The sequence below is a fragment of the Crocodylus porosus genome, unplaced genomic scaffold, assembly GCF_001723895.1.
Source record: "Crocodylus porosus isolate Cpor-Errol unplaced genomic scaffold, CroPor_comp1, whole genome shotgun sequence".
NCBI classification, from domain to species: domain Eukaryota; kingdom Metazoa; phylum Chordata; order Crocodylia; family Crocodylidae; genus Crocodylus; species Crocodylus porosus.
This window is the reverse complement of record NW_017728886.1, coordinates 48500084-48514155: the sequence shown is the minus strand read 5'-3', so window position 1 is coordinate 48514155 and position 14072 is coordinate 48500084. Positions and strand designations below refer to the sequence as shown.

Below are 14072 nucleotides of genomic sequence, written 5' to 3'. Positions count from 1 at the left end.
TCCTTCCCATTTAGACTCTCCTTCCCATTTCACTATTTTTGTATTACTGTAGCCCTATTTTTAAAGGTATTCATGGAGCTCAAATGTGTTCATGGTAACTGCTACAACTTGTAATCCTTGCCAGTGAAGCACTGTGCTGAATTTGCTTTCTTGAGCAAATTACTGATAGAGATTCCTAAAAAAAAAGTTGCCTCTGAGAAATCAATGGATCATTTTAAAGATGGTAGACTACCTAATCTAAAAAGGAAACAAATATCAATAATTCAACCAATTAAACTTAAATACTACTTCTAAAACTGTCCTGCTACCCTTTAAGTTCTGGAAGACATTAAAAGACAACCAAGGATGTGCAGGCTGTGAAGTAAATGTTAACAATGATTTTTTACAGTTAAATAAGAAACCTCTGTTGTGCCTCTGAAAAATTACACATTCATCAGAACTTCTCTGACACATGCCATTAACAATCTTCACTTTGCTAAGAAAATTAGCAAAATGAGATGCTGTCTAAGTATATTCGCATTTGCAGAATATAACAAATCACCATACCAAGATGTTTGCTCATAAACTCTAAAACGTTAAAGAAATTTGAGTTTGGAGCCTGTTAGTTACAGGCAGTATAATAACTTTTAGACATTATTTTAATATTACACTAAATGCTAAGTGTTAATGTATTGCACTATAAATTCTGTCAAACGAATTCCAACCCCCAGCACTTATTTTATGTTTATAAAACAGCCTAAAATAGCATGCCAAATATTTAACAACAGAAGTGAACTTTAAGTTAACAGACATATATTGATAATCATTTAAACAAGGTAGCGTAATTTGCTTCAGCAAAGCAAAAAAAATATAGTATGTGTGGTTTTAGTCGTTTATATCTACATCCTTATGAACTCCAGAGACAAAAAGGTATGCCAATGCGCTGTCTATAAGCATCTTTCAAACAGTTCTAGATACTGAATAGTGTAATCTAAATTTAAAATTTTACGTGTCTATGTAATTATCTTAACGATATGTTTTAAAAATAATATTGATTTTTGTTAAATTACTCCAAATGATCTTTTTTAGCACAAGGAAAGAAAATATGTATAACGCTAAGCACTAAAAGAAATAGATAGGACAGAAATAGCTGTCCTGTTAGAATTTCAGTGTGAACAAGCCATTACTAAGTATTGTAAGTGACTGAAAAAATTCAGCGCTATCGCTTGTGTTTTGAGAAGCAGATTGGTGAACAGTAAAACATTTATTTCAATTCAAACAACAGTTCTTTTAAGTCAACCAAGCTGCATTACAAAGAGTCCCTTAGGGATGTCTGTTGTAGCCCTGTTGGTCTAAAGACATAGGCAGACACAGTTCTTTGGGTAAATGTGATATCTTCTATTACATCAACTAAATAGTTAGAAAATTGTTCTTTGTAAGCTTTCAGGCACAAACATCCTTCTTCAGGCACTGGAGAGAGTCTGTTGTTGGTTTGGGTGCTCTCCTGGGTAGATGAGAAGCTAATACGCAAAAATACAGGTCCATGAAGAAGCAAATGTAAGGTACACAATAAGTGTGTGGGGATGGGAAGTGGAAGAAAGGAGGATGTTGACTTGGTGACAGAATGCAGCTAGTAAACTGTGGAGAGGTTACCTGGGGTTCTCAGATGGCAGGCAGGTTATAGTGTGCCATAAATTCAATGTCTATTTTTGTCATAAATGTATCATAAATTCAGTGTCTATGATATTTTGTATCCAGTAGATATATGAAGTTCGTAGACTCATCTTTTAAAGGTGTTTTGTAAATTCCCTTCAAGGATTAGAACAGAGACTGGAGAGATAAAGTAGTTGTTTTACAAAAAGTGCACACTCCCAGATTATTGGATATTTTTGTCTTTGACAGAGTTTTAGTGTGCATTCATTCTGGTATGTGGTTGCTTGGTTTCCTTTACATAGTTTCCATCAGGGCATTTAGTGCACTAGATGAGATGTATTACATTTCTGGAGATGCAGGTGTAAGAACCAGGAATAGTGAAGATTCTTGTTGTGAGGGGTAGTTATTGTGGGAGTGGTGGAGATGTGTTGGCAGGTTTTAAATTTCTTATCCCGACACGGTCTGGATTCATTGGGTGTGGTTTGGGCCATAGGAAGTTTGCTTCTGGTGATGAGGTTAGCAAGGTTCAGTGCTTATTAAAGGCTAGGATGCGTGGTTCTGGAAAGATCTCTTTGAGAATTGGGTCTGCTTCTAGTATGGGTTGCAATTTTTGAGGATTTTCCATACAGGTTCCAGGGAAGGATTGTATGCTATAACTAACTGTGTGCGATTCATGGGGATTTTCTTTTTGTACTGCAGTTGTACTGCAGCAATTCTTCATGTGGTATCTGGGTGGCTCTCTCAGAAGTGCGATCTCTCTCTCTGGAGATGTGTCCTTTTTGGGTAAGAGTTCTTTTGAGATCTGCAACGTGGCAATGGCAGGCATTCTCCTTAGTGCAAATTTCATGGTATCAGAGGGGTTGGCTGCAAATTACAGCTTTCTTGATGTGCTTAGGATAACTGCTGGTTCTGTACAGATATGTACGTTGGTCTGTGGGTTTCTTTTGCATACGGTGATTTGTATTTTACCACTGTGGGTATCGATCATAGTGTCTAAAAAAGAAATGTTTATGCTGGAGTATGTCGGATGGGAGGTGATAATTACTGAATTTGTGATGGAAATCAATCAATCAGAGATACAGGTTTTCAGTCCAAATGATGAAGATGTCATCAATATATATTAGGTATAGCATGGGTTTGATGGTGCAGTTCTTGAGGAATTCTTCCAGGTGGGCCATAGAAAGTTTGGCATATTGTGGGGGTCATTCTGGTGCCCGCAGCTGTCTCCATGGTCTGGAGGAAGTGTTGGTTATTAAAACTGAAGTCGGTGTGCGTAAGGATGGAACGTATAAGTTCAGTAATCTCTTGAAGGCAGTACTCTGAGTTGTAATCTTGCTCTGATAGATATATAAGGCTGGCTTGGATGCCATCGTGGTATGGGATGATGGTAAAACTCTTACATCTATGGTGGATAAGAAAGTTTTGCTGGGAAGGTGGTCTATATTTTTTTTCCATAGAAAGTCTGTTGTCTTGGACAAAATTCAGTCTCTGGGTGACAAGAGGTTTTAGGATGCATTTGATAAAACTTGATATTTCCTGTTAGGGTTCCATGGTTGGATATTATAAGTCTGCCTGGGTTCCCTTATTTGTGGATTTTAGGGAGCATTATCTGCAGGTTTTATTACTGTTTTGTGCTTGGATCTTAGAGAGTCTATGGCCCTTTTCTCAGAGGAAGAGGTTGTTATGGTGGTGTTTGTTTTTGATTATTTCATTATTCATTCTTTCCCTGAAGCAGTCTATATAGTGGTCAAGATTTGGATTTCGTCCATTGTGAGGTACCCAATCTGAGTTCTTTTGGCATTAATCTTTTTCTAAATATTGTTATAGGATGAAGCACTGTTGGAAGTGGATTCATTTTGGTTGTGAAAATATTCCTTGAAATGGAGGCGCTGGAAAATTTTTAATAGTTCTCTGCACTGTAGTATCTTAACAGGGTATTTTTCTGGACAGAAATTGAGGCTTTTAGAGAGGACAAATTTTTCAGCTTTGGTAAGTGTGCATGGAGATATTTGAGGGTTGACTGGTTCCTTTAGTTTCATCGAGTATAAGGTTGGAATGTCGTAAGATATTGGTGTTGTTTCTCTGATGGTTGTTTTGTGGCTGGAAAAGATGTTCCTGTAGTAATTGGTTCCATTTCTTCTTATGTTGGATGGATGTTGCATAAAATGTTTGGTAGTCTTTTTGTATACATTGTATAATGTTTGGGAATATAGCTGCATTTATCTCTTTTAAGTTGTTGTAGCATGTGCTGATTTCCTTCTTACCCTTCCCAAAAATGAGCAGCTTAAGAGAAAATATTTTTTTCTACTGAGGGGGTATCATATTATATTAAGTATGTTACACTGTAAGTGATATAGTATATATTCTTACACTGGATTTTACACAAACTCCCCTACCGTTCACATACAAAACAACCCCTCAAAAGCACATGCTTATTTCTGCTTACTTGTGAGCAAAGATTATGTTTTAAAAGGTAGACTGGGCTTACCTTAGGCTAGAGAAGACAAGATCAAGTGCTAACACTCTAAAACCCTCTTTACAGCTTCCCCCGCAAAAGGGGTAGGGAAATGCTCCAAAGCAAAACAACTGGAATTGTATCCTAGAGGATCTCAGCATAAGGAGCCAAGAGATGCATCCCTAGACATACACAAGGAAGTGCAGGAACAAAGAAGACATGGCACTGCTGTAGGAATGCTCCTATTCATGACAGCTTAACTTGAGCAAGACAAAGTAGAATCTGGGGAAATGCAGAAGGAACTGGGATGGCACAAATAATGTTTTAAAGCAGAGCCTGTTGTGCTGTTTGTGGATAGTCTGACCCCTCTTCTTTAAAGAAAACACCTGCTCCTTCCTGGAAGCTGACTTAAAAGGAGCAGCTCTTAGATGGGGGTGTTATGGATCACTAGGGAAGTCAGGGAAGCCTGAGAAGAGCCACAGTCTCAAAGCCAGAGGCTTGCCCCTCAAAAAGCCATGCTGAAGCTGGATTCAGGGACCCCTCTCAGGAGAAGGAGACGGAATAAGGCTACTTCTTGAGAAAATGTTAGGACCAGTTAATGTCCCCTCTCCCCTCCATAAGTAATATGGAGCCTGTAACAATGCTAATGTGGCAATAAGCAGCAGGGTTTAGTTGTCAAGTGCAGATCTACCAATATATTCAACACTCCAGGGATATGATTGCTTCACAAAGAGAAAAAAGGTTTGAGTAGCATGATGAACTAGTGGTATGTTCCTATCATGCCTTTTATGAAAAACTGAGCATACTGATACCTCCATAGACTGAAGAAGACTTAAGAATACAATTTAACTGGTGTAGCAATCTCATCATTATACACAGTGATTGGAATCTATCAAATTTCACTCCTTTTGACAATGCCCAGCTGATAGGTTTCATGTCACCATTTAAAGACTGCTGCTTTAACAATCTTTTGTTTGGCAACACAAGGTCTCTCAGAACTCTTCTAAAGGACAGTCTGTGAAATTCTGAAATGTTCAGAGGCAGAGGTATTTTATATAGCCATCACTGTTAGCTTGTGAAATAAAGCGGTCTCTTCCCCATCCCCAAAACAATGGAAGAAAAGGTCCCCTTCCATACAGAAGCAGGGGACAGGATTAAAGAAGAGATTCACATGATTTTTTAGGAACAGGAGCTCCTCTGATCTTTCGGCTATTCCCTAATGAGTTTTTACTGTTTTAACTAAGTACTAGTTGTACTTATAGTTATAGTTGTATAATGTAGATTATAATCCTTGTGGAAATATAAAATAAGGGCTGCAACCCACTTACAAAAATCACCTTCCGTCCATTGATGTTCATTGATAATTATGTCACAAAAGACAGGTATCAGATGCTTCAGAGGAATGGTCACAAAACTACTATGGAATAAGCTACCCATACTTAAAGCTTCTTCCAAATCTCTACAGTACACACTAGAAGAATGTACTGTAGAGATGTGGGTTTATATTTTAATTCTAGCCTTCTTTCTTTTTCATCACACTGTTTAATTCTACATATTCTCATCTTCTACATATTCTCATCACCCATACAAACACCCAATCTTTTTTCCACAATCCCAATGTGTGTCAAAAGATACTGTCAAGACCAAGAGCTTCATAGATTAAAACCATTTGTGTGAAAAATTTCAAGTGTGATACTTTTAAAATTTCAAAGAGTGTTCTTGTAATATGACAGAGTGAAACTACCTGCCTCAGCAAATACTTAAGTAGCTGTAGTATAGCCTCTCAGTCAGTCAGGAAAGAAAAGTTTCAGTGGCCAGGACAGAAGACAAGCCAAACATGTTTTGAGTAGAAGCATTCCTCCCTCAAGCAATTGTAACAGATTTAAGAAGCTCCTACTTTGCTCAGAATGCCCCATATACTTAGTTCACTTGTAACAAAGAAACAGGGGGAGAAGGACCATTTTTTTCTCATAAGTGAACACACCTGATGACACTTCCATGTTCTCTTTATCAGGGAAGCATGAGGATCAACTTAATGCCTAGAAATGCACTCACAGAGAACCTGGACAGAATTCATAGATTTAATTGGCTTTAGGGCTGGAAGGGACCTCGGAAGATCATCGAGTCCAGCCCCCTGCATGAAGTCAGCTGGGGTCAAAGGATCCCAGCAAGATAAATGTCCAAATGTCTCTTAAAGGAGTCCAGAGTAGGTGCTTGCACCACCTCTGGAGGCAGTCTGTTCCAAGTCTTGGAGCAGTTCGTGACCATTTGACCTTATCATCCCTTTGGGGCGCTCTGGTGAACATGCGTTCCACCAGATGCTGATGTATACCCCTCATATACTTTTAGGTAACCACCAGGTCACCCCTGAGCCTGTACTTTTCCAGGCTGAAGAGTCCCATAGCTCTCAGCCTCTCTTCATAAGGCCTGTTTTCCTGCCCTCTGATCATGTGCATGGCTCTCCTCTGGACTCTCTCAAGCTTCTCCATCATCCAGAATTCAGTTTTGTTTTGAAAGGCAACTGATTAGCTTTCCCATCATGCTTTCTGTGAATACGTGGGGCACACTTTCCATCTGTCCAAGGAAATGAGAACAAAATTTGGAAGAAAACATTCTAAATCCTGGTCCGGTGGCCAATAAAGCACTGGAAGTGCCCTGAAGCTACCTTAGTTAATGAACTTTATGATTAAGTGCTAAAAGACCTGGCAAATGATACTGACCTAGAAGAATGACACCATGCCACCCATTCTATGGAAGCAACTTGGTCCCCATGCTTGAACCTAGCTTGTCCAATTTGACATGATAATTCTTTGAGTAAGAATTCCTAATCTGTGATGCCAGTCAAGGATTGTTGCCCTATTAAAACCTGATAAAGATCCATGCATAGAATGCAATGATTTGTCCAAAGGTCTATTTTAAGTTCATTTATGCCAATGACATTTTCCTTGGCAGCAAATAACAGGTCCTGTTTTGCCCTCAGTAAGATCATCACTTCTGTGTTGGTAATTGTATCTGTACCCTACAGCTGAAAACGTCAAAATCAGCTGTGTCAGTTTTCCATCTCCATAATGCTTTTCTTACTTGGGAACTGAATTCCTCCCTCAATGAGCACCCACTGAAACACAAAATATATTTTGTTTATTTCAACATCATCTTGACAGATCACTGACTTACCAAGATAAGCTGATAGAAGAGGCTTCCCAAAAGCAAGGCATATAACAACCTATTTTGTAAGCTTTCCAGATTTATGCAGAGATCCAGCAACCTGAATATCTAACCACAGTCTCTGCTATTTGGCAGTACAATGTTGTACCCCTTATTAGGCCCAGCCCCCCTGCATTAGGAGGACTGATTTGCAGCCCCATTTCACCAAACATTTCCTGTCACAGCAAATACCTTAATCCAAGCTGCTAGTGCTGTGTAACACTGCTTCATCAGAACTCAATATGAAAACTTGTCAAACAAAACAGTAGCAAAGTCAAAAGCTCAGCTGAACTCCTGCTGTATCTGGATCTACTTATCCCTCTTCCAGTTTACCACAAATCCCAATATCCCTTATGTTTAGTTTTACTGCATCATTACCTCTCAATGCTTTCTTGTTGGGAGAGTAATAAGTCCTAAACACTAACTAACCAGTCACTTTCTTATCAAAAACCCTACTTACCATTCAGGCACAAGGGTCTGATCTACCTTCTTACTTCTGGGTCCTTCTGAATTATTTCTCAAATTTCCTCAACTATCTCTTCAACCTACCTCTCTCAGCAGTTTAACACTCCTTTCCTCCACCTTTCTCTGTTCTCTGTATTCAGATGAAATTATTCCTTTCTATTTCTTCATTTCAGAATTAATCAGTTAATTGAGCTCTCTGAGAATTTCATTCGAAGTTGAAAACACAGGGACAGGGACCTTTCTATGTTCCATAAAATGAGAGAATAGCCAAGAAAGTTTTATTTATTTTTTCTGATCAGGTACAAATTATTAGTTCAAAAATAGGCATGGGTATGTTGATCATAAAGCAACATGTCTAATACACTAACTGGAGACAACACTTCCTTTGCTTAAATCAATTATTTTAACATACAAAACCTATTTGCTAAACTTGGTATTTTCTTATATTTCCAACACAGTCAAGATAGCCTCATGAAGACTAAAGAAAAAGTATAAAATATTTTGTCCATTTTAGTTTCCAAATGTAGTTTGACACTGAGATGTATCAACATCTAAAAAAATAAAATGCTTCATACATCATCTCTAACAGTAAAAACATAATCTGAATGTATGAAAAACCACTGATTATTTTAATAAGTGAGTGTAGATAAAGGATCTCTTTCTACTTAGGGAAAAAATACCAACTTCAGTATAAAGCATGTCTTTTGCTGCAAGTTAACTTGTGCTATTAGTTATCAATCACTGAAAAATCAACATTTCTTGTATAAATGCAAATCAAGATTAAAAATCTATTATTTAAATCAAGGCTTCCTGCTTGCTAATTTAAATTAAGATTAAAACCAGTACTTTATACAATCACTTTGGTTTAAATCAATCTGCTCTTTCTTACATTCTAAAGAACTTCCTGCCATTCATATTTTTTCTGCTTTGTCTTTTTTGCATTGCTTCATACTAAATCCCATTAAAGAAAGGAGTCAAAATCTGAAATGCAAATCAACTACATGTAAATTCATTACATATTTCTATCAAAAAAGGAAAATCTGTTTTAAGGGTTAATGAAAAAATGTTTAAATAGGAGATATATTCAGATCAGCAGGGGAAAAATTTCTGTTGAACTTCAAACTTAGAGAAGTGGCCTGTTTTATATGCTCTCTGCTGAACTTGAAAAGAATATACAAAGGCACAGGCAAAGATGAAAAGAATGCAATCAATACAGCTCAATTTCTCTGCTATAATCTTATCCCCCAGAATATGCCTGAGCTAATTAAAAGTGAAAGCTCCGTTTGTGATCAGAGGTGTAACTGAAGCGTGAAATTCACAGCAAAGATAAGTTAGCACTTTGAAATAAAAGCATTACCATCTACCTGACCTACTCTACCTGAACACCCACTGAGGAGTACAGTCTATGTCCTTCTGTACCAATGGCTTTTAGCAGGCCTTTTAAATCTGGTTAAAAAGCAGAACAAAACCAGGAAGTTCCTGTGGAAGCATGTGGCAATAAAAAATAAATAAATAAAATTTACTTTTATGTAATGTAACCATTTAAATTAGCCATTCCAGAATTTCAAATGAAGAGTTTCAAAAGCTACAAGAAATCATTAAAAAGGATCAATATCATAGAATACACAGAAATAATTTAAGGATGCTGCCCTATATTAAAGTGGAAAAGAAATAATTTTGTAGTAGTGGGACCTTTTGACAGGTTTGTATCTTTCAAAGGGATATTCTACTTATTAATTTAACAAATTAATTCCTGGAGTGAAAAAAACGATTTTAAATCACTAAAGATCTGACCAAGAATAAGCACTAAATTACTTCCGTGTTTATCTATAACAGAAGTTGTGCCAGGATTCATGGTAGTCTGGCAAAGTTTAGAACAACTGAATAGGATGGTTTGGATAGAGATGATCCTACTTCAGGCAGGGGGTGGGACTAGGTGACCTCTGGAGGTTCCATCCAGCCCTACTTCTCTATCACCCTATGATACTACTCTGCTGAATAAAGAATTATCAAAATTTTCTAGTAGAAAAAAGGAACACACACAATCTTTTACATAAATTTTTAAAAAGAATTATATTAAGACCTAACAACTCTTTCCAAAAAGTTTCAGAAAGAACAATTAAGCATGGCATGCAAGGAAAAGATGGAATGCCATTTCCATCATGCGAGCCAAACGGGGAAATCTATATTCAGCAACAGTTCTTGCAATACTCTAATTTGATGCATTAGGGTTCATCCTTGAGATGTTCAGAGCCCTTGTCTAGGGACACTCTAACATTAGCCTCTTACAAGAGAAACAGGTGAAAATAATTAAATTATTAGTAGATTTTTTCAGAGCATTTTGCGACCATGAAGAACACAAGCGCTCTCACAAATTTGATCCCACTATAGCACTCAGCACTTATATCCATGGGCCCATTTTCCCACAGCATCACACTCTTTTGTTCCACTCCACTGACACAAAAATATTTTTAATTCAATGGAGATTTAATTTAATTCCAATAAGTAAATTTATTCACATGCATAAATATTTTCTGATTTCAGCCATAAGAATGAAGTAAAAACTCGACTGACTTTCTAAGTGAAGTAAATTAATATACTGCCTACAAGTGTATCAGACTAAACTATCTTGCTAAAGGTATTAGGGGAGGTACATCTAAGAAAATAACTTAGAATCTAGATTACATGTATTGCAGAAAGTTCACAGCAAACATCTAAAGTATGGTGGTAAACTGCCATGGGCAGTCTCCGTGTGGCATGTACCAGCTTAGGGAGGGGACAGGCAGCAAAAAGCAGAGCAGCAGATGTGGCAGGGACCACATCACAGGAACAGAAAGGAAAGCAGCAGATCAGACATGGAAAAGGGATTTGAGTGGCACTCAGACAGGGCACAGGGCTTAATTTGTGGCATACCTGTCAAAAAGGTCAGACCCAACAATCTAGCATACATAAAAGGAAAGAATAAAAAAGCAGAAGGGAAAGGGAAAATGGAAGGGGGAAAAAAGGATCAACAACTCTGCAGTCTGCCATGGTGTTAGAGCCATGGGGTCCTTGTGCCATGCAGGACATACTGCCTTACCCTGCCCCCAGAGGCTGAGGCAGGAAGCAGAAGCTGAAGGAGGCAGGAGGAACTAGGAGACCTGGCCAGAGGCAGCAGCCAGCAAAGTGAGGGGACATAGTGATCAAAGATCTGTGAAGGAAGTGATGCCCAGGTAGGAGCACTTTGGGAGGGAGAGGCTGAGAGTCAGACTGCTCTACTGTAATTAATTAGATTAATTTAAGACTGAGAACATTTCTAATAAAAGTAATGCTATAATATTACTGGTAACATAGGAGCTAGCAATGGGTATTTGAAAATATCATTCATTTCCCTACTGAATCCCAGTGCATATGCAACTGCAATGATACAACACGTCCAGGTTCTAACAATGAAATCCATTGAAATCTGATCCCGCCCCCCAGTAACACTAACTTTGAAAAATACTTAAACTATAATCTGTATCAATTCTAAACATACGCTTTCCTCTCCTCCATTAAAATAGCCCTGCTTTTGAGATTAAACCAATATGAAGTACTGTAAATATTGGTAATGGGTCTCCCATGCTTTAGAACTCGAGCTAAAAGCCTTTGGAGACCATGGCCAGGAGATTAAAATTTTACAAATTACTAGACTTGGTACTTTGAGAAATGATATTTCACACAAATACAGATAACAGCTCCAATACACTTGGTTCAATACAAGAATTTCAGCTACGCACTTAGTAAAATCTATAGTCAAATGATTATTTTCTCTGTTTCAAAGAGAATTATCTGTTTAGTTTGAATTCTCTTTAAAAATACATGTTTGGGATTAAAAAAAATATCACGAATGTTCTTCAATAAATATGGAACTGAATGAAATATGAATCTTGTGTGAATGGCATGAGCTCAATTCCCTTTACTTTTCTACGGAAAGACATGGGATGATGAAAATGCAGCAAAAATACGATCCTAATCCCAAACTTAATTTTTGGTCCCTACTATTAACAACCTTAAAGTTAAACAACCTAATTTGCACAGTATTACCAATGTCTAAATACTCAAAATTCACAACTGCTTTTACATGTCTTATTTGCTATGCAGAACAGTAGCAGAAAATTATGTATTATACAATGTTCCTACCAATAACTGTTCTTGGTCTTCCTTGGCATCCTTGTAAGAGGAGGGTCCAGGCAACCGAGATGGTAATGGAGTTTACAAGTATCACACAGTAAAAGGAGATGCTGATCATGGTTCTTCTTGCAAATTCCACAACTTTGAATGAACGTTGCAAAAAAGTAATGAAATTACATTTGAGATGGTGAGGCATAAACTATACATAACTGTATTTCTTAGTTACAACAGAAGTACAGGAAATGCAGTATTGGTTAACGATGATGTACAATTTTTGCAGGGTACATTAAGTCAACTTCAAGATTGCATTTTAAGAAGCTTATAACTGAGCATCCTAAAATATTAATGGCACATCATATAATGACCTTTTAAATATGATGTTCTCTTCTTGACATCTACCATTCTCTTTAAATTTATAGTCAAGTAAAATAGGATTGCAATTACCCTTTTGGTGCTAGAATCCAGAGACTCCCAACACCAAGCACATGAGGGAAAAGGAACTAAAGAAACTAACTCCATTCTGGAATGACATAGTAATGCAAAAAATGTTACCACTACTATTAACCATTGATGTATTTCAGTAACACTACAATGCCATAAATAGGGCCACATGCCAATTATACTGGACAATGTACAAATACAGGTTATGGAGGTTTTTTTAATTGAGCTACTGTCCCTGTACTCTCATCTTAGTCTGGCGGTTTCAAACATATCAAATTTGTATTAATCAATCATATAATGTAAAGAAACAAAAATATGTAGGTAGAGAAAAGTAAAAATAAGTCTGTTCACAGTAGCTTGAAGATCTGTCATAAGGACGAGGAGTAAAAATCCTCAAACAGTATTTTGTATACCAGGTCAGTAAGACCATACAAAAACAATGGTAGCAAACTCACCATAGCTATATAGGCTGCTAAGTTCTAAGGACCAGAACTTGGATTTTAAATTTCTGTATCAGATATAACAGATTCTGATAAATGAGCTATAGAGGGTAACTTTTCCTTTAAAGCACCGCTGTCAATTAAGAGAAAGAACTGCAAATATGTGAGCCAAAATAAAGAACTGACTTGGCTTCTTAGCCTGAAAATTATTGCAGGATATCTTGGTTATCACCAAACCAAGCCAGACAAAGGTGAGGCATATTTTCCTCAATTTCTGTGAAATGTACATTTCAATTATAAGAGTTAACCCATTTATATTACAGAGTTAACCTAATTCTATTATACAGAACCTCCATTCTACTTGCCTATAAAGAACTGCTGGGAGTGCAGATGCCTTTTGTGTTCCTCCTTCTTTTTTACTTGGTTTCCTCTCCTTGGGTGCTCGCAAAATTGCTGGTATGTTCAATTTCTATTGGATATGAACAAATGCAGTTTTATCCATGTTTTAGGGAGGAGGATTACAGTATACACCATCCCCTCATTTACCACTTCACAGTCAGTTAAGTTTCACCACACTGAGGACATTAGGATTACAAGAAAACAAAACAGCTTAGCCAGCTATTTTTGCAGACAAGAATTTTGTTTCAAAATTAATGTCAAGAAAACAAAAATCATGCTAACATTTTTCAACGTAAACTGAAAAAAATGCAAACAGTAAAGTGCTGGCATTTTCACTTTTCCTCCCAAGCTTTAAGAGACAGACAAGGACACGTTGGTTTAAAAAGCTAAAAGAAAGAAAAAAGAAAAAACCCACTGCATTTGACAAAAGAATATTGAGGCAGTTTATTTTCCTCAGCATCCCTGCTACATTGGTGCTCCGTAGGTTAATTAGAAAAATTATCTTATTGGACCAAACTCTCCACAAAGCAGACGAGATTCTCTTCGGGTTTCTACTAATCTGCAGTATGCTAGCTTCTCAGACAGCAACCATCTATCAAAGTCATTTCTCGGCGGCCCTGTGGGCCTGCATCTGTTCAACCAACTGGAAAAAAAGTGTCATGCAAGCTGTGCAAATGAATTCTACTTATACTTTTGCTTCTTTTTTGTTTTAATTTAGTAATGTTTACACTGAGAAATGCATTTTGAACTTTTCCTTTTTAAAAAAAGTATTTTAAAAAAGTAAAATGCTTGTTTCTGACAAATCGGGTTCAACTTATGAAGAGAGGTTTTGGTTTTTTTGTTGTGGTTTGGTTTTTTTTGTGTGTTTTTTGTTTTTTTTTTGG

At 37.1% G+C, this 14072-nt stretch overlaps 1 protein-coding gene across 6 annotated transcripts in view; it reads right to left on the bottom strand.

The window, feature by feature from the left end:
• The window catches only part of PHF14 (PHD finger protein 14), a 290125-nt gene that overhangs the window by 186345 nt on the left and 89708 nt on the right, over positions 1-14072 (bottom strand). For all 6 annotated transcript variants that reach the window (XM_019533903.1, XM_019533925.1, XM_019533897.1 and 3 more), the window contains exons 12-13: positions 13155-13258; positions 11918-12049 (exon numbers count right to left, since the gene is read on the bottom strand). In XM_019533903.1, coding sequence (XP_019389448.1) covers positions 11918-12049; positions 13155-13258 — 236 coding nt within the window. The remainder of the gene's footprint in view (positions 1-11917; positions 12050-13154; positions 13259-14072) is intronic.